This window comes from Dendrobium catenatum, unplaced genomic scaffold (assembly GCF_001605985.2).
Source record: "Dendrobium catenatum unplaced genomic scaffold, ASM160598v2 fragScaff_scaffold_1557, whole genome shotgun sequence".
NCBI lineage: Eukaryota > Viridiplantae > Streptophyta > Magnoliopsida > Asparagales > Orchidaceae > Dendrobium > Dendrobium catenatum.
The window spans coordinates 4,805,444-4,826,817 of NW_021320019.1; the positions used below are offsets into that span (position 1 = coordinate 4,805,444).

The 21,374-nt window shown below is 37.5% G+C and overlaps 1 protein-coding gene and 1 non-coding gene across 2 annotated transcripts in view; one reads left to right on the forward strand and one right to left on the reverse strand.

Annotated features, from left to right (window-relative positions):
• Positions 1-5,569: 5,569 nt before the first annotated feature.
• LOC110111184 (iron-sulfur protein NUBPL) overlaps positions 5,570-21,374 on the forward strand; it is a 96,350-nt gene continuing 80,545 nt past the window's right edge. The window contains exons 1-3 of the mRNA XM_020842944.2: positions 5,570-5,729; positions 5,828-5,951; positions 10,492-10,614. Of these exons, the coding sequence (XP_020698603.1) occupies positions 5,685-5,729; positions 5,828-5,951; positions 10,492-10,614 (292 nt within the window). The 5' untranslated portion in view covers positions 5,570-5,684. The remainder of the gene's footprint in view (positions 5,730-5,827; positions 5,952-10,491; positions 10,615-21,374) is intronic.
• Positions 6,808-6,938, reverse strand: LOC114581150. The gene has a single exon (XR_003702994.1). It is a non-coding gene; the product is annotated as a U11 spliceosomal RNA (small nuclear RNA).

The window sequence follows — 21,374 nt, forward strand, 5'->3', positions numbered from 1 at the left end:
ATAGATTATACATTCAATATCTTTGATTTGTAATATCCATATTCGACTTGAGCTATAAAGTCCTACATCCAAACATTGGGATATTATGAGATACATTGGTATTATATGCTCTTGGACATGTTTAGTTCATATAATAAGTATAAGCACTACTATAAATAAACAAGGAGAACTTAATCATACTACAAGATCTCCACAAAGATGCTCCTCAAAGAAGGCATCATAAGTTTATGTTATGTTAAATGGGTAAGATCTCTATGAGTGAGAAACCATAAACTTATGCTACCTTTAAATCTTTCCGATATGCCACAAACTAAAAGTCATTTATATTGATAGTATTTCTATCATATAATATGGTGTTAAGACATACTTCTAAGAGAGTGATAAATAGCACAACAAAATGTTTGAGCATCATCTCAATCAATCTTCACATATGCTACTATTTGGAGGACCACCACAACTCACATATTCTCCACCATCCATGTTTCTATTTGCTAGTCTATCTACTCCTTCAAACTTTCTAAAACCTTGCATATCCTTTGAGACTTTAAGTTTTATATTTTTGTTTATTGTGGTTGCTGCATCAATTCAGTAGCAACATAATTCTTATTAGTGGTAGAGAGCTAATATAGTGTATCTTAGCATAATTATTAAATCTATGACTAGGGGTGCAAATTAGTCAAGCCGACTAGCGATTTGGCTCGAGCTTGACTCATTAAAGAGCTAACGAGTCAAGATTATTAAGTTTTGAGCTAAAGCCAAGCAGAGTTTTGAGATCGTTGGATTATCGAGCTCAAGTTTGATTCATATTAAGCTCGGCTCGATTGCTTGTCGAGTGGCTCATTAGGAGAAAGAGAATTGCCAAACGCATGGAAGGCGAAGCATGTTTGCTAACCTATGTGCATGCGGAAGGCGAACCTCTGCCAAGTCTATACAGGTGAACCTCTGCACATGCAGAACGTGAATCATGTTCACGAACCTATACGTGATCGATTCAAAAAAATGAGCCACTTGATGAGCTCATTTTCAGTGACTTGAACTCGCCTTTTGAGTTTGACTTGAGTTCGAGCTCAGGATGTTGCTCGCTAGTTGAGCTCGAGTTAGGCTTGACTCGGGCTCGACCCAACTCATTTGCACTCCTATCTATTAGTATGAATTGAATCTAGAGACATGAACTTGATATTTGTATTTAGGACCTTTCATGATGTGTAAAATTGCATTTCTATAATTTTTTATGGGATATTCTTAATAGAATTTTCATATGAGGAATATTTTTGTTGGCTTAAAGGTGCCAAGTGAGGTTGAATTAGGTGTGGATCTATACTGATAAACTTTTTAAAACTGTCAAATTCAATGCACTCATAATTAAACACACAAAAATGAATAATTACACAAATAAATATACAATTACATACACTGTACAATTAAGTGATAAATAATTGAGATTAAATGATTAAGCAAGTTTGTAAGTGATGTAACTTGAAAGCTTATTGTTAGCATAAAGACAATGAAAAAAGTGAGTATTTAAAAGTTTAATCATACTTAGAGAAATAACAAGAGTAAAAAAACTATAGCATGGGATCATTAAAAATATGTATAATATGTAAGCTAAACAAGTAGATAAATATGCAAATAAAAAAAAATATCTAAGTCTTTGTATATAAAATTGGACAATAAATATTGTATGATTCACTACATAAAAAAAGGCCTCTAGCATAATAAAAACCAATCCCAAATTCATTAAAATGGAGAACAGTTGCCAAGCAAGACTATATACGGAGAAATCTTACTAAACATGTCCGTCAAGGTGAACAACAAGCAGAGAGGATCAACGGACTTCGAGAGGAAGGGGAACGGAGAAAAATCATCTAGGAATGGGAAAATTATTAGGTACAGACACCGAACGTAGAAATAGGTCCGGATATCCAATAAAAATTTGCCACGTGGAATGTACGCGTGTCCTGGGAATTTTAAGTCAAGCGCGTCAAAAGCACAGGTAAAGCACAGTGAAAATGCAGTCAAAGCGCAAAGTCAAAGCATAGTCCACATGGCAAATTTTTATTGGATATCCACACCTATTTCTAGGTCCGGTGTCTGGACTAAATAATTTTCCCTAGGAATGGTGTCTAGAAGTAGTTGGGACCGAGGGGCGAACTGAGCAGCTATTTCACTTGAAAACCCAAGATCTGGAGCTTTTTTGCGTGAATTAACGGACAAATAGACGAAACAGTGAAGTAGGGCTCTTTCCGATAGATTTTCCAATGGAGATTTATGCTGGAAAATTCCTCCATATTTCTGTCGCTAATTTTGACAATGAGTACTCTACCAGAAATATCGTAAAAAATTGTTAGTTTTTCTGTAATGATTACTATTATGTATTTATGTTGAGTGTGATTATTTAAATAAAAAATATTTATTATCACTTATTAATATTTAAATGTTGTTATTAAAATAATTGATATGATTATGAAATATATAAATATCAAAACTAATTATTAAAAAATAATAGTAATCAGGTTCGAAATTTGAATTAATATTTTTTTAAATCAATTGTAGTCATATCAATTTTAAAAGGGAATTTTGAATTTATAATCCTCATAATAGTTGCAATTAACCAAAACCTAGGGGTGTTAAAACCGGGTCGGGTTCGGGTTGAATCCGGAACTGACCCGTGTTCAAACGGGTCAACCCTAACCTGACCTGAGTATGTTAATGGGTCAGAAATGCGGACCGGACCAGACCCATCGAGTTTTCGGGTTGACCCGATCCGGCACGGGACAGTGGATTGACGGGCTGCACATGGCGAGGGTTTATAATTTTTTTCTCTTGAAGAAATCATTCTCAATTGTTCATTTTAGACCAAATTAACGCTGCTTTTATAGTGGATTACTTATTTAATGTCGAAAGAAATTGAAATTGGTTTGAATAAAGTTCAAAGAATATTTTTTTTTTATTTTTTATTTTTTTAACTAAATTTTTATTCCAATAAAAAGAGATGACCAATCAATGGCAGAAAGGAGTGAAAACCCAATACAATGAAAGAAAATAATAGAAAAGACCAAAAGGCTAAACAAGGCAGCAAAGGCCAACGAGTTCAATAATCGGCAAAGACTTCCAACCACTCCGAAGCCAGGTAAGGGCCATCCAGAGGAGGTAAGGAACAAAACATCGTCGCCATTCCAAATCACCGTCATCAGTGGAAGCTCCAAAAAACACCACCAAAGGTTGCCAACGAATCACAGATTTGGAGTGGTGAGCCACAACAACATCATTGCCCCGAAAAAATCAAATATAATCGAGGCAGCAGCAGATAATAAGCCAATAAGGGACATATCGCAAAATAAAATCAGCAAACAAGCTATTTATTGGCTTTTCGCTTTCTATGTTTACCAACCCCATTTCCAACTCGCACATCCTGCTGATCAAAACATTCAATTTCATCAACCTCCGAGGAGGAAGCAGACGAACAATCAATCCAATCTATTTGCATCCTAACAACCTCCCCTGAGCTACCACCGACGTGTGTAACCAAAGTCTCATGAGATATTAAATTAATAGCAACCTCCACCAGACGGCCAGTATGCATCACCGGGGAAGGAACTAAAGGAATTTCAGCACAAGCAAAAACCTCATCGTTTGGGTGAAAGGACACATCCAAAGCATGAGAATTTGGGTGAGAGATAGAGTGAGCAGAGCCAGAAGACTCATGGGCAATCAACCCATAGGCAACAAAATTCGCTCCCTTCGAATAGTCCACGACTAAAGGGGTAGAGGAAAACGTAGGGGAACTAATGGGACTAAAACCACCCTCACTTAAAGCCTTAGGAGCACCCAAACAAATTAAGTTAGAAACCTCATTACCGATTAAAGGGGTAAACACCTCGGGAGACATAACAACCGGCTCAACAAACAACAAAGCATCGCAAACAGAAGGAGCATTCTCAGTTAAATTAACCTCAGGAACCGACAAATTACCAATATAAACAGCCAAATTCTGATCCGGTAACACCTCTACAGTAACCTCAGGATTAACATCTAAATGAGGGTGTAATATGAGACAACCAACGTTAGAATGACCCAAAGCCTTGCAATGCGAACAATAAAATGGAAATTCCTCCATAACCACCTGTTGAGCATAACCCATCTTCTCAGAACCAAGCCACACATGATCCGGATAGCGCTTGGTAGCATCTAATTCCACCAAAATGCGGGCGACAGAAGGCCTTGTTCTAGTTGATGTGGTATTATCAGTACGCAGAGGCCGACCAAACAAGGTACCGAGGCCATGAAACACTCGAGGGGAGAAAAGATGCGGACGCAAATTAGGGAAAGAAACCCAGATTGGGATAACAGGAGACTCGACATTGATATCAAAGTGGGGAGAACACTTAAAATAATTTCATAAAGCAGTTATTAACGAAGTAAGAACGGTGCGAAAAAATGTGACAAGACTAATGTGACAATAGTCTAGGTCGTTCATGAGCTTAATCAAAACATTCTTTGAGTTAAGCACCGTGAATCACCATTTAACTTAAGCTTGAAAAAAAATTGCGAATAAAGTCTAGTGCCGGGCGATGATCAGAAAATTTTCCAATCAACGCAAACTCAGACGGATCAGCCAAAGCCAAAATCTCATCATCATAAATCCAGAGAGAAGGAAGACCATTACAAGAGGTGATTTTGAGGTCAAGAAATTCCGGCGGGGAAGAAGACACCGATAGAACTTCCCGGAAAGAATGAGCTTTCGCTTTATCGTCCAGAAATCCGGGATTAATAAGCCGATTAACGGCCATATCCACCCAACCAAATAACGAAAAAGAGAAAAAGCAAGAGAATCGAGTGAGACTACGAAGAGATTACCCATATGGTGGCGGAACGCGGAGGAGAACGAAAAACCCTAAAGTTCTCCTCAAAACACATTTTTTTTTATTGAAGTTCAAAGAATGTTCAAATATTGTTCGAACAAGGTTTAAACCTTGTATTAATATGATTTAAATATGGTTCAAATATATTCAAAATTGGGTTTCAACTCCAAACATAGTTCAAATGAAGTTCAAACATGATTAAGATAAGATTAAAACCCTTATATGAATCTTGTTTGAACGTAATGTAACCTTCTTTGAAAGTTCAAATAAGACTCTAAGATGCCTGTAGTAGGTAATGTGATGCTAATGTCATTATGAAATTTGTGTTTATGATGTGTATGATGCATTTAGAACTTCAATGATCAAATATATAACATCACAAAAACCAAAGTTTATTATGGTGTCATTTTTGCCACATTGATCACATGTGCTCTGAGATCACTAAAGATGAAGAATATATTGGGACGAGGAAGCGCCGAGTGGCTTCTCATTCGGAAGTTTAGGCATATAACTGTGTTATTATAGTCCAAAGTAAATGTTTAAACATATTTCTGTAATAAAATAAATAAAGGGTATGTTTAATCAATTTTGGGTTATTATGATTTATAAAGTCAAATATTACTTTGTTTAACAAAGTTCGTTTTGTTTAGTAATAAAAAACGCTACCCGAAACATTTTCTAAACCGAAACCGAAACCGAAACCGAAACCGAAATTGTTGACCTTCATGATAGGTGAGGGCCGTGAGGCGCTGTTCTTTTCTGATCCCTCGTTCCCGACGCTTTCGAAGCGAGTTCGATCAAGAATCGAAATAAAGCCATTCCATGGCCGCTATACATGCTAGAGCACTGTATCGTCTGAGAATCACTGTGCGGCGACCGGACTAAACCTCCTGCATTTATTCTTCATCTTCCATGGCCTTTCTGCTGCACTTTTTTTTGTTTATACTTGCTCATGGTTTGGTTAGGCATCCAAAACGGTGGGAGGGTTTAGTACGACAGCTGCAACTGAGGGTTCCTCAGTTGATGGGATTAAAGATATCGTCGCCGTTGCTTCGGGGAAAGGCGGCGTGGGGAAATCGACTACTGCAGGTTACCCAATTTTTACCTTTTCTTCTGCGGTGCATCTCTTTTCCGCTCCATGCAGGGATTGTATTACATTAGGTTTTGCGTTATTCAAATAATAATTCCACATTTGTGTTGCTTTGTATTCGGTATCCAAGGATATTTAAGAACTTTGGGGCTATGCTTATGGAATTACATGTTAATGTTTTTTTTTTTTTTTTTTTTTTGTGTTTATGGCTGAATACTGCTTCATTAATTTGAATGCTATTTTAAAAGACAATAAGGATCGAGAAAAATTCACCTAAGATCATGATTTGGAGAAGTGATAATGTTACTTGGGTCAGTTACATAGCTGGAGAAAAGCTGTGAAGCTACCGTAGGATTTATTTACTGTGCATTGAGTTAAGACAGCTCAACAACGTGAAAGAATTGGTGATCTAATGAGTTTACGATTGTGTGAGAAGCAATAAGCTTTATCATCAAGCAGGAAGTATCAAGTATGTTATTCACGGGAAGCAAACAAGGTTTTTAGGAAGTAAGTGCTGATGCCTTCACAAGTATGAACTTTGTCATGTAAAGAACCATTATCTCTTGAATGCTAACAACTTTGCTTATAATTTTTTTTAATGTCACTGTTGATATTCATTGCAAGAAGAGAAACTAGCATCATTAGGATTTAGGGTTAATAGATTTTTATGATGACTAAATTTGCACATCAGTGTTACTACCCAAACTTGGTTGATGCTACTAGAGGCATTAAAACCTACCTAATTTTCAACTAATTAGCTTTTTGTAAGTCATTCAGGAACGGGTGACCAGTCTAGTAATGACGACAAATCTAAAAGTTGACCAAAAAGTTAATGTCATACTTGAATTTCTAATTTTGTAGGCTGGGTTTGGCGAGCAGCCAACTTCATCTAATTCCACAAATTATGTTAGCCATATGTCTTGATAAATGTATAGCACCCACTATATGAAAGTGAGTGTGGCATGTATAGCCAACTGACCCTTTTTATATTATAATTTCAAAGTTAAAAACTGAGGAAGAAGGGCGTTTATTCCACTTAGGAACGTAGATTAAAGGAGGCCATGGAAGATAATTCCATTTGTGAAAATTCAGGTGGTTCTACTTTTCAAAATTTATAACTTTGGCATGCTTAAAATTGTGAAGTGAGTTATATTATTATATAATATGACAGTATCATTGAAACTTAAAGTTATAATTAATCCAATTACAGTTAGGTTGGACATGCTATATGAATTTGAATGTTGAGCAATAAAAAAGTCATTGGTAGCCAAATTGGGTGTGTTAGAAATAAAAGTACTAAAAGTGTTGAGGTGGATATGTGGTAACATTAAGAAGGATCAAGGGAGACATGATTATTTAAGGGATGATAAGAGTTGCACCTATTAAATAGTAGGTTGTGAAAAATAGACTTAGGTGGTCTGATCATATACAACAATGGATGGAAAATGCAACTGTAAGATGACTAGATGATGTGAGCACATACCTAGAAGTTTGGGTAAGCTAGAGTTTACCCTCATTCTGTACTTCGTAGGAAAGAATAAATGAGGAGTGATCATAAAGCTGAACCCAAATGGTTAGGGAAAGGCTATTATTGATGATAGTAATTTGATTTTCAAACATTGAATACTAGATGAATTAGGATGATTGAGCATATTATTTTGATGCATTGGGTGACAGTTTTCATGGTTGAATCATATTATTTTTCAAAAATTGACAGGCCAGTTTAACTTTATTTGAAGAACTTATGCAAAATTCACAAAAAGGAAAACAACTAATAAGCCTTCATGGTTCAATAGCCAAAGGTTTATCATGCTCAGGCTTCATTTTATTACTATGGTGTTGCCATGTTTCATTGTTTGATTTGAATTATAAAATAAAGCCATCAACACTCAGATAAGAAGTTGCTTCCTTGAAATGTGATGCGAGCAAAAATTTGGGAAGGGCCCCAAATTTTTGCAAGGGCCCCAAATTTTTGCAAGGAAAAGCTAAACTTAAATACACAAATTACTCAAAACTAGGCAAAATACGACAAGACAAACCAAAACAACTTCTCTTTATAAAATAAAATGACTTACAAACTTTGACACTTACAAATGACACAATAAAGACACCTAAACTTGCATTTCCTTGCTTGAGAAGAAAGATACATATGGAGTGGCACTTGTGGCGAGAAGAAGGAGGCAAGAAGTCCAAGACGAAGATAGGAGAAGCTCGCAAGCCTTCCCAAGTAGTAGTAGAAGAAGAAGAGGAACAAGCTCGCAAGCTTTTCCAAAAACCCTCAGGTTTTATCCAAAAATACCATTTTTTATCATCCCCTAATACTCTAAAACATCCACAAATTTATAGGAGAGAAAGGAGAGACAAACAGTCAGTTGAAACCAATAATTAAGGGGAAGAGGAATGCCAAAAGATACATAACAGCCATCAGAAATTCTGCATAGAAAACAGGGAGAGAAGCCACGGAAAACCCAACCAGCAGCCACGGGAAGCCCAACCGGCAAGGGATCCGAAGAGCCAACATAGGAAACATGGCAACACTTCACGGGAAAACAGCCAGGAGGGGTAAAACCGAGAGGGAGTGACCATGGGAACACCAACAGCTAGCAGAAACCGAAAACAGCAAGCAGCCCAAGGGAAAACCGAGAAGACAAGGGGAAGGGGAAGAGACACAAATTTTAACTCATTTTAATGAGCTAAACATCAACTCAAGAATTAATGAGCTAGACTTAAGTCGAACCCAATTTTTAAGCTCAACACCAAGCAGCCAAAGACCCAATCCGAGAGCAGCAAACATCCCCAATCCGAGAACAGCAAGCAGCCCAAGGACAAGAGGATCAAGATGAATTGATCCCCCCTGCCTACATCAAAATGTATCACTTACATTCATGAATTTTTGATAAGTGCATGCCCTATATCACTTTTCATTTTGCATTTGTCAGACATGTTATAATTTTGATATGAAATGTTTTTGAAAGGAAGAGTAGCTGCTAAGCTTTATCTAAGGATGCATTAATTTTCATTTTTTTTGGGTTTTTGTTTTCTAAATATCATGCTCATACACCAGCACACTCACAAAATTCATATTTTAAGTGACTACCATGAAAGCTTGTAGGAACAAAGCTACATGAATTATTTATTTGATGATCTCTGAAAATATTTTTTCTACTTGTTAGGAATACTTGTTTCATTTCCTTCACAGCTATTTGTTTAGATGATTGTGAGAAAGCCTAGAAGTGAAAGCCCATATCTGCATGGTCCTATGGACTTTAGGGCCAATATTGATTAAATGGGCCATATGAAGTAGGATGCCTTAGGGCCTGAGATTTCTTATGTAACTAAATGATGTGATAAATAAAACTCAATTAATCAAGAGCCAAAATTCATAGTTTAAAGACCGTCAATTAACTAATGCCAAAAAAATTGACTTAACCAATAATACCAAAAATAAACTGATAATTTAATAATCTCTTAAACGGAAGAAATTTCACTGGGAATTTATAAACATAAAAAAAAAAAACCATTCTTCTATCAAGAAGGATGGCGTAATAAGTAAATCTAGTTGCTTTAGTTTTTAGTTAAAGTTTCTTTCACTAGCGAAATCAATATAAAATTATGTAGATGGAATGTAACATCATAAAATAGATCATCAAATAAAGTAAATCTGTCTGTTGATGTACACAAACTCTAACTAGATAGTTGCATTTGCACCACACTCAATGTTCAATATCCTTTATGCACTAAAATGAGAAAGTGGTAATTTTATTAAACCAAAGCTGATGTTCTTAATGTCCTTCCATATTAAGGGATACAATAGCGATTTAATCAAATAAATGGTTATTCCTTTTTCACATAATTAAGGTTATTATGTTGAATAAAAGTTATAAAACTTTTGCTCTTATAAAAGTTCAGAATCAAGTTAAATTTGAAAAACAATAAGATAATGGCTATGGATCCTGGTCCAACTGTTGTGAAAGTCCCAACAGTAGGATTTTTATGTTGATATTTGAACATTACAGCACAGTGCACACAGCTTTTAAACATCTCGTACAAAAAAGAGAAAAAATAACTATATATTTTTTGATAAGCCGAAAAATTGTTGGATTAACTTCCTGTCACAATGTTGTGAGAAGGGTCCACAACAAATTACTGCTGCTCCTGCACTCGCGCTATTGTTCCGCCATCTTACCTGTTCAAAGATTTTCTTTGCTTCCTTAAAAGAGCTTCAAAGGTTATCTTTTGCAGGAACCATTGTTGTTTTTGTTTCTGTCCATTTTATTGGGATGCTTTGCTCTCTTTACTTGTAGAATCTTTTTTGTTTCACCTTACTAAATTACCTTTAGATTGTTTGTTGAACGCTTGTCTATGCTAAAACATGTAGTGGGCGATTTTTGAATCTTAAGAATTTTCAAATCAAATTTTCATAAATTTAATTCTGTTGCAAATATAATTTTATAAAAATAAGAATGTATTGTGCATGCTGATATGTTTTCATGTTGCTGCAGTGATTGCTCTTTTAAAAGAAAACTCCTTATTTTTCAGTTAATCTGGCTGTGGCACTTGCTAAGACATACCAACTGAAGGTTGGCTTACTGGATGCTGATATATATGGACCTTCTATACCTACAATGATGAAACTCCATGGAAAGCCAGAAGTGAGTAAAGGTGCCATTCTTTGTTTTCTATATCCTTAACAACACAATTTTTTGGTGTTCATTTGGTTGAAGTATATCCTAAATATTTTCTGCAATATTGTAGCATGACCAAGCTTTACATAGGTAATAATGAAGTGTGTACATGGGTAAAAAAAGAATGCGTATGCTTATTGAAAGTAATTTAGAGATTGCTTGTACTTTATTTGATTGTTTAGAATGCGATGATCAAATCTTAGAGACGCTTTAAAGTAAAGAACATTGTCTTTGCTAAAACAACAACGAATGGACGAGCATGATTCTGGGTAGATGTATTGTTTTTATGCAAAAGATATTTGGGCTATAAAGTTAAGCAGGCTGCTATTGCTGAATTTATTGACTATGCTTCATTTCTAATGGTGATAGTCTAGATGAAATTGTTGTACCTTTTAGATGCTTTCCACACTGGAAGTAAAACTTTTACTTGCTTTTTATCATCTTTTTATAAGTTGATTTTGTCCTAAATTTGATACCCTCAAGAAAATGTGTAGAAAACTTAGCACTCATCTCCTTGTTATGTGTCCTTTCTTGTTGTTAGACTTGATGTTTACTCAGGTCCATTTGGCAAGGTTCATAAATTTTTTGTTAAAGCTTATCATTGTTTCCTTGATATTATGTATGTAATTATTTGCACTTTTCAACTAAATTGTGTACTTTTTTTTGTGATCTATCACTTTGATCTTTGGAATGAAATTTAAAAAATTACAGTTGTTCAGGTTTGATAGGGTTTTGAGTATTTATAAGTTAAAAAAAAAAAATTAACTAGTGTCTAGTTATTCAAAATTATTTCTTTGTCTTGCATACTTATATGTAATGCATGTTTGCTTGTATGAGTGAAATGGGTTTATGCGTTCATGTAAGTATTTAATCCAAAACTGATTATTTAAATTGCGCGAGCTTGAACAATCTAATTCACTTTCATATTTTGGTTTGGAAATAAACATGAATCCAATGAGTAAATCAGTTTGTTTCAGCTTATGAAGATTGTTTGATTGGCATAATTTTGCTCTCATGAAACTCCAAACCATCAACTCTGACAATTTAAAAATTGGAACGAGCCTAACTGGCAAAGTGCTGAAGTTTATACTCTTTGAAAGTGCAAATATATGCGTTAAAATAAGCAAATTAGCAATTTGATGACTTGGGGACTGTTTTACTTTAATTTCTTTATTTCATAGTAGTAATTTCATTTTATTTGAGAATCTTAAGAACATGTTTTGATAACTTCCCCATGAGAACGGGATGTATGCTTTGTTATTAATTCTTCTTTGGTATTGTTTGCCTTTGTTCTGGGTTCGCTTCATTGTTGGTTCAGTTTAAGTGGATGGGTCTAGCATGGGCTGCGGCTGTTGATTCTGATTAATTGACATTTGACTTATCCATTTGGGGAGCATTCTATTTTTTTATTATTTAAAGGATATATATAGTTTGTTATATATATATATATATTATTTGAATGACAAATAATTTTTAGTGAGGGTCAAATGAGATTTGTAAAATTGAAATTAATTCAGCAAGCTAAAATGTATTGATGTGTATAAACATTGGGGAATATTAGGGAGGAAACCAATACATACATGGCTTGAAATGAAAGGACAACTGAATGATAAATAGAGAAAATGATCAAAATGGTTAATTGACTCTTTATAAAAGACCAAAATGATCCCCAACTATATTAAATGATCATTTTAATCTCTCAACCTTTTAAAGAGGAATCAAAATTCTTTAAAGAATCGAGGGACCAAAATGGTCATTTCAAATAGTTGGGGACCATTTTAGTTCTTCATAAAGAGTCAGTGGACCATTTGATCTTTTTCTCATGATAAATATCATATGTAACTACTCTTTACTCTCTCTGTACTTCTCCATCAAACCTCTCAATAAATGTTTAACTTTCATAGTAGAACTGCTCGGTATGACTCCAAACTGATTTTGGGAAACATTAGTATTATATCATAAATTATGCTCAATTACTCTCTTCCATAGTTTTAATGTATGATACATTAACTTAATTCCTCTATAACTCGCACACTCTTGTGCATGACTTTTATTCTTAAAAATATGAACCAACACACTCCTCCACTTATCTGACATATTTTTAGTCTAATATTAAAAAGTTTGGTAAGCTAATAAATTCTTTTATCTTCTAAACATTTTCATACATCTATCAGAATATCATTATATTCAATTATTTTTTTACACATCAATTTCTTTAAAGTTTTTTCTAACTTCGATTTACTAATATGATGATAAAAAAAATTCTCTATTTTCATTTAGGGTGCTAAGATTACTAAAGTCAATTGTATTTTCACAATCTTTATTGAAAAGCTTATCAATATATCTCATCCACTTGAACAGCCTCTTCTAAGGAAATACTTTTTAATCTTCATCCTTAGTGCACTTCACTTTAAATAGATCCTTCTCACATCTCTTTGCTTGACTAACTTTTACATACATCTTTTATCATTCTTAGTATCTAATATATTATATAAATCATAAAAAACATTTTGGAAGTGGTGTTCAAGCGTGTTGGTATGTCAATGTATAACAATTTTATAGTGCATAGCATCTTGAAATATTGCCGAATTTGTGCAAATCACTTACAAACCTCTTTGTGAACAAGTTTGACTCTCAAACCTTCTCATATACTTCAGTGATTTTTTATATCATCTTTTACCATCAAATTTGAATGACTCATGAAAAAAATTGCCCATAATTGATAACTTAATATTCTACTAAATAATGTCTTCAATTTTCTATCGGTCATAGGTTGATGCATTTTTTAAAGTGTTTGTGCTAACTTTATTTTGATGCTCCATTATAATAAACTTTCAGCAATAACCTAAGTAATTACAACCCCACTGTGTGGAGGATCTAAATTAATAAAACTAATAATCCTAGATTGAAGTGTCCCTCATAAACTTATATAATTTATGTTTCGACACATAACTAATTTTTGACTTGAAGTCCAACATTCAATAGTCAGTGAAACACTCTCTATTAACTTCAAATTTTTTTATTTTGATCTTCAAAAAACTTCATTCACTCTTTTTTAATAGTAAATTCTGAAATCATGCGTATTTAGGGTTTATTGATTTCGTTTTAATATCAAACTATTATTGTTCTTGTCATTAAGGGATATTCATCTACAATGTTCATCTTTGTAATGATTTTTTAAGGGGTATGATTTTTTAAGGGATATTTACATATATATCACTTCATATCATACTATTTATATATCTAATACCCAAAATTTTAATATTTAATACATATCACCTATAAACAACATTAATATCAAATATGCCACTTCTATATTTCATTCCTACCACTAATACCACCCTATAAACTTCAATATTTCATTCCTTTCACACATATTTTTTCTATGGGTGGTAATCATGAAATATTAAAATTTTAGGTGATAGATATGTAAATAGCATGATATAAAGTGGCATTTATGTAACCCCTTTTTTAGTTCTAAAATATCATAAACGACTAAGACAATGGGAAGATTAATTCATTATCCTCGATGAATAGTTTTAAAGTGTCTTACCTGAGATGTTTTGCTAATTTTTGTTTCACACAGGACATATCTCAATAGTTAATTTTTTATTTCTCTGTAGTTTTTTTTTTTATTTATAAGAAAAAGATTAAAATACTGCTAGAACTTTGACCTACATCTTTTCTCCTTTTTTCAACAATAAAAGTATTCCACACTTTTAATCAAAGTAGGTGTATTTTGAACTTGAGGCTGACTTGAACATTTATTTGAAGACGGACATTGCACCTACGAGAAACTGTTTCTTTCATGTTAATGATGTCTCATATGAAGAAATAAAAAAAATAAGAAATAGGACTATACAATAACAATAGCAACAACACTATCAAACCTTGATCTCACTACGTGAGATCAGCTATATGAATCATTTTTTTTCATTATGTCTTATTAAGACTTAAATTTTCATTTAAATGTAATAATAAAATGTCATTTATGATGCTTTCTACCCAAGTTTTTTTAGTTTTACATTTACTTAACATAGGCCAGATCTAATACATCTATTCTCATAACCGAGTCATTGGAAGGCTGACGTTTTATGTGATCAAACCATTTATGCTGACTCTCTCTACTCTTATATGCCACTAGAGCTACTCCAATCTTTTCATGTATATACTCGTTTTGCATGCCGTCTCTTAAGTGTAAGGCCACTCATCTACCTTAGCATTCTCTTCTCTGCAACACTTAACTTTATGCTTATCTTTGGCCAACATTCTACGCCATAAAGCATTGCAGGTCTCACCATAGAATTTTTTTGTAAGTTTGAACAGTAATTTTCTATCGCATGACAAGCCTGATGGATTCGAAATATGACTATATGAAACAAACAATTATGACTATTGAAAACATGAACCAAATTGGTATTCAAATTGTATATATTGACACAAAGTGAATAAAATTAGGACTTCAGAAAGACTATATGCAACAAATTTAACATATTGAATGATAAAAGACCACTATACCATTTTCATAAGAATTAGAACTGTCCAAGCAAATACAAGCTAAAAAAACATTCAAAATAAATGCATATCATATTCTCATATTATGTCTTTGGAGCAGGAATATGTTTAATGATTAATGAGTATGCACTATGCTAGAAAATAATAGTCATTACAAACTTATATCTAAAAAAATGAGTAGCCCATTACCCCCACTTAACTAAGGCCAATAGTGATACTTCCTAAAATAACGAGCATAAATCTGTTAGACCGGTCCTCTATGGACCGGTCCAGCCGGCCCAAACCCTTGGGCCGGTCCGGTTCACATACAGCAGGAGGAGGCCGGCGGACACCATGAGGGAGAAAAGGGTGGGGTCCACTTGAATTTCAAACACAATCTTGGAGCCAAAAGGAGGAGAACCAAGGGCAATTAGGTCCTTTTGTATTAGATTTGAATTGTATGCATTAAGTAGGGAGTAAAGAGAGGATTAGGGTTATGTCATATTTTTGTGAGAGTTTTCTTGTTCTTCTTTGGTGGCTAGGGCTCTAGATCGAATTCTAGAGATTGGGAGAGTGAGATCTTCCTCTCGAATAGAGGATCCTTGTATCTTTGCTATTTTCCTTGCATCTACTAGTAAAATACAAGTCTTTTTGCAAGTTTTCTCGCAGATTTTCCCGGATTTCCCTCTGTTTTTGCTGTTTTCCTGCTGTGAATAGTAGTTTACTTGGAGATTTGCTGTAAAAGTGAATAGGAAATACTTGAAATCAAGTATTTCATATCAAATTGGTATCACAGCAAGCCTTGGGACAAATCGTGGGCTATTTTTGGCCGATTTCAGCGGCTGAAATTGTACCGGCGAGGGAGAAAATTGCTGAATTTTTTTTTCCAGATCTTGAGATCTTCTCCTAAAATTGCAAGTCGTTGGAGATGGCGGCTAAGAAGGTGGATGCTTTGGAGGAGAGGATTGAAGGAGAGATAAATCAAATCAAGGAGACCGTGGAGGAAAGAATGTCTTCCATGGAAGGGCAAGTGGTTGATCTACGGGAGATGATGAAGAAGATGTTGGAGTTTCAAACCCAATCGGCGGCGTCTGATGCAAAAGGGCCAGCAGCGAAGAACACCAACTCTGAAATCCATCGGGAGGAAGAGGAGGTGGAAATCGTGGAAGGGAGTAGGGGAAGGCCTCATTTGGAGCCTTTCCAGAGGGAGGAGAGAGGAGGAAGACATGGGGAAAGGCAAGGCTATGGAGGCGTGGAACCAAGAGGTGCTGGGTGGGAGCATCGAGGGGGTTATCATGGGCGTCAGGAAGCTATTTTTGAAGATCGGAGAGGGGATTTTGAAGGGGGATGGGGACAGGATAGAGCAAGGGAAGATTGGGAGACATGGGGGAGCCCAGGCACATGGGAGAGGGGAAACTATGGAGGATTAAGAGGGAACGGAGGGGATCGGAAGGTGAGAAAATTAAAAATGCCCATTTTCGAAGGGGAGGATGCCTATGGGTGGATCTACAAAGTTGAGAGGTACTTTGATGTTAACAGCTTGACGGAGGAGGTGAAGTTATCGCAGCGGGCTTGTGCTGGATGGGAAGGCACTCTCTTGGTAACAGTGGAGAGATCAAAGGAGACCTATTTGGAGCTGGGGAGAATTCAAGGACAGTTTATTAGAGCATTTCCAAACCGACCGGGGAGGAGACTTCTATGAGCAGTTCTTTGCCCTAGTGCAAGAGGGATCTGTGGCGGACTATCGAGAGAGGTTTGAGCATATGACCAGCAGGGTAGAGCGCTTGTCCGAGACGGTGCTGGAGGGGAATTTCATGAAGGTGTTAAAGGCCGAGGTGCGAGTAGCGGTGAAGGTCCTGATGCCTAGGGACCTGGGGAGGCCATGAAGCTTGCACAGCTGGTTGAAAATCAAAAGAAGTTGGAGAAGGGAGCTAGGAGTAGTAGTAGCTCAGGAGGCACTTACAGGTGGACGACTACCCACCTAGCCCCCAAGGGAGCGGAACTTTTATTCTGTCCGGTGAACATACTCTCCTCTACGTTCGGCCACCAATATTTTAGCGCCACGTAGCATGAAGGAAAGTAGCCGACCCGACTCGCTGTTTTTTGGGTTCTCGAACGTGCGTTTTTTTAAATCCTTGACGAGCCGAACAACATCCCATCACCTTTTGGATATATTTCAAATACCTAGCAATACCGAGCAAATACCATGTTGTACCTAGTTTTTTCTAGCAATACCGAGCAAATACCTAGCAATACCAAGCAAATACTGAGTTGTACCGAGTTTTTTCTAGCAATACCGAGCAAATACCTAGCAATACCGAGCAAATCCTGAGCAAATACTGAGTTGTACCGAGTTGTAAAAAACTCGGTACAACTCGGTATTTGCATGGTATTGGTCTTCACAGAGCGGTATTTCTCATTTTTGCAAAGCAATACCTAGCAAATACCGAGCAAATACCAAGCAATACCGAGAAAATCGCGAACATAGCATTCCCGGGTTCTGCTCCGGGTCAAGTCGTCGGGCCGCGCGGTTTAAAGTAAGAGCACGTGGCGACATGTTATTGGCGGCCGAACGTAACTCTACGTCCGGTCAGAGGACGTAATAATTGTTCAAAGGGAGCGTCCCCAGGAGGGATGAAAGAAACAAAGGAAAAAGCCATAGAAGGAGGAAATATGGGGTAGTTCAAGAGACTCACTGAGAAGGAAATGCAGGAGAAAAGAACAAAATGGCTGTGTTTCCGATGCGATGAAAAATATATGCCAGGGCTCAAGTGCAAGGATCGATCTCTTCAAGTTCTCATCGTTTGTGAAGACGAGGAAGACGAAGAGGGAGGGGAAAGCGATTCCGAGGTGGAGGAGCAAAAGATGCACCTGGATGTAGCAGAAGTCTCTCTCAACTCCGTAGTGGGATTCACTCCGAGTCACACTATGAAGGTAAAGGGAGAGATAGTTGACCGTGGAGTCGTGGTGTTGATTGATAGTGGGGCAACCTACAATTTCATTTCCATCCAGATTGTGGAGCTGCTGGGGATGAAGTTAGAAGATACTGGAGGCTATGGGGTGATGATGGGCATAGGGAAGGTAGAAATGGGAAGAGGAGTCTGCAGAGGGGTGGTGCTGAAGATCCAAGGTATACAAGTGAAGGAAGACTTCCTTCCCCTAGAATTGGGGAGTACGGATGTCATCTTAGGGATGAAGTGGTTGTAGACTTTGGGGGAAATCAAAGTCAATTGGGGCACTCTGCGGATGGAGTTGGTGAAGGGTGGAAGGAAGAGGGTGATTCAAGGGAATGCAGGACTGACCAAGGCAGGTTTCTCTTAAATCCCTAATCAAGACAATTCAGGAGGAGGGGGAAGGCTACTTGGTGGAATTACACAGATTTGAGGGAGTGAGTGTGGAGGAAGGGGGAGACATACCTCTTTCGATGCAACCTTTGATCCAGGAGTTCTTGGAGGTTTTTCAACCCCCTATAGGGTTGCCACCACCCAGGGAGCAGGAGCATGCCATCACATTAAGAGAGGGAGTGTCACCTGTCAGCGTACGACCTTAATGTTTTCCTTAGTTTCAGAAGGATGAAATAGAAATGTTGATCAGAGAAATGCTAGAAGCAGGGATTATCAGGCCCATCACTAGTCCGTTCTCTAGTCCTGTTCTATTGGTAAAGAAAAAAGATGGCAGCTGGTGTTTCTGTGTAGACTACCGCGCACTCAACAAGGAAACCGTACCTGATGAGTTTCCCATACCAGTGATTGATGAGCTTCTGGATGAGTTGAGTGGAACGGTGATTTTCAGCAAGATCGACTTGAAATCAGGATATCACCAGATACGAATGAAGAAAGAAGATGTGTCCAATACCGCCTTTAGAACTCATTTAGGCCACTATGAGTTCCTAGTGATACCCTTTGGCCTCACCAATGCCCCAGCCACGTTCCAGGCACTCATGAATAAGATCTTCAAACAGTATCTCACGCGATTTGTGTTGGTATTCTTTGATGACATCTTAGTATATAACAGAACAGAGGAGGAGCATTGGGGACACTTAAAGAAGGTGTTAGAGGTTCTCCAGGAGCACCACTTGAGGGCTAACTTGAAGAAGTGCTGCTTCGCACTAGCCAGTGTGGAATACTTGGGGCATGTGGTATCCAAGGAAGGGGTAGCAACATATTAGTCCAAGATTGAGGCAATGCTTAAGTGGCCACTGCCCAAGAATCTAAAGGAGCTGAGGGGATTCTTAGGGCTTACAGGGTACTACAGAAGATTTGTGAAGGGATACAAAAATATAGCTTGGCCACTCACTGAGCAGTTGAAGAAAGATGGATTCTTATGGGGGGAGGCAGCTACGACAGCATTCGAGCAGTTGAAGAAAGCTATGACCACTGTTCCGGTCTTAGCTTTACCGGATTTTACTCAGGCCTTTATAGTAGAGACAGATGTATCGGGATACGGGCTAGGAGCGGTGCTGATGCAGAGTCACAAGCCCATTGCATATTTCAGTCAGGTGTTGACTGCCAGAGCCCGGCTAAAATCTGTCTATGAGAGGGAGTTGATGGCAATTGTTTTGGCTATCCAAAAGTGGCGTCCCTACTTGGAAGACATTTCATTGTCCCGACTGACCAAAGAAGCCTGAAATATTTGTTGGAGCAGCGCATGGTGACAGAGGAGCATCAGAGGTGGCTATCTAAATTGCTCGGATATGATTTTGAGATCCAGTACATGCCAGGGGTAGAAAATAAGGCAGCAGATGCTTTGTCCAGGTGCATGGGGGAGCTGCAAAAAGTGGCTGTATCAGTCCCAATGATGCTAGATTGGGAAGCCATAAAGGAGGAGAGTGCCAAGGACGAGGAACTAAGCAAGATCAAAGCTGACTTACTGAAGGAAGAGGGGTGCCATCCAGGGTACTCGTTGGAGGGGGAGAGATTGTTGTACCAGGGAAGATTTGTGTTACCCAGAACGTCAGTACACATCCCACAATTGCTTCAGGAGTTCCATGGAACTGCAGTGGGAGGTCATTCAGGAGTGCTAAAGACCTACAGGAGACTAGCGCTAGAGCTGTACTGGAAAGGTATGCATAGGGATGTGGAAGAGGCGGTATCCAGATGCGAGGTGTGCCAAAGGAATAAGTATCTAGCTATGTCACCAGGGTGGCTACTGCAACCATTGGTGTTACCAGGACGAGTCTGGGAGGAGATATCTATGGATTTCATTGATGGGCTACTCCGCTCTGAGGGATTCATTGTGATTTTGGTGGTAGTGGATAGATTGAGCAAATATGCTCACTTTATTCCTCTACGCCATCCTTACACTACGGTGACAGTAGTGTCAGTCTTCATCAGGGAGATAGTCAGACTACACCGAGTACTTGAGGCGATAGTATCAGACAGGGATAAAATGTTCCTCAGTTATTTCTGGAAAGAATTGTTCAGACTACAGGGGACAGTGCTAAAAAGGAGTACGGCTTACCGCCCACAGACGGATGGTCAAACAGAAGTGGTCAATCAGAGCTTGGAAACTTATCTGAGATGCTTCGCATCAGAAGCACCCACGCTATGGGCTAAATGATTATCATGGGCCGAGTACTGGTAACAACTCTTTTCATTCAGCCTCTCAGATGACCCCATTTAAGGTGTTGTACGGAAGGGATCCACCCCACTTGGTGTATTTCGGGAGTAGCAACACACCCGTTTCTTCAGTAGAGGAGTATTTGGTGGAGAGGGATAAGACACTGGAAGAGTTAAAAAGATATATGTTGAGGGCTCAACAGATTATGAAGAAACAAGCTGATGGGCATCATAAGGATATTCTGTTTGAGGTGGGCGAGAAGATATTTTTGAAACTCCGTCCATATCGACAGAAAACGATCGCGAACCGGAGGAATGAGAAGCTTGCACCAAGGTACTTCGGTCCTTATGAAGTACTGGAGAAAATTGGAGCTGTGGCATATCGTCTGAAGCTACCACCGACAGCGACGATCCATCGTGTTTTCCATGTATCCCAGCTAAGGAGGGCCATTGGAGATTATGCGACCAGTTCTGAGTTACCAGGAACATTAACAGATGAAATGGAAATGATATTGGAACCTTTGGAGCTTATGGAGGTTCGTCAGAAAGCAGATGGAGCTACAGAAGTCCTGATCAAATGGAAGAACCTCTCTGACTACGAGGCCACGTGAGAGCCATATGAGCGAATGAAGCGATAGTTTCCTGACTTCTACCTTGAAGACAAGGTGGTTCTTTGTGAGGGCGG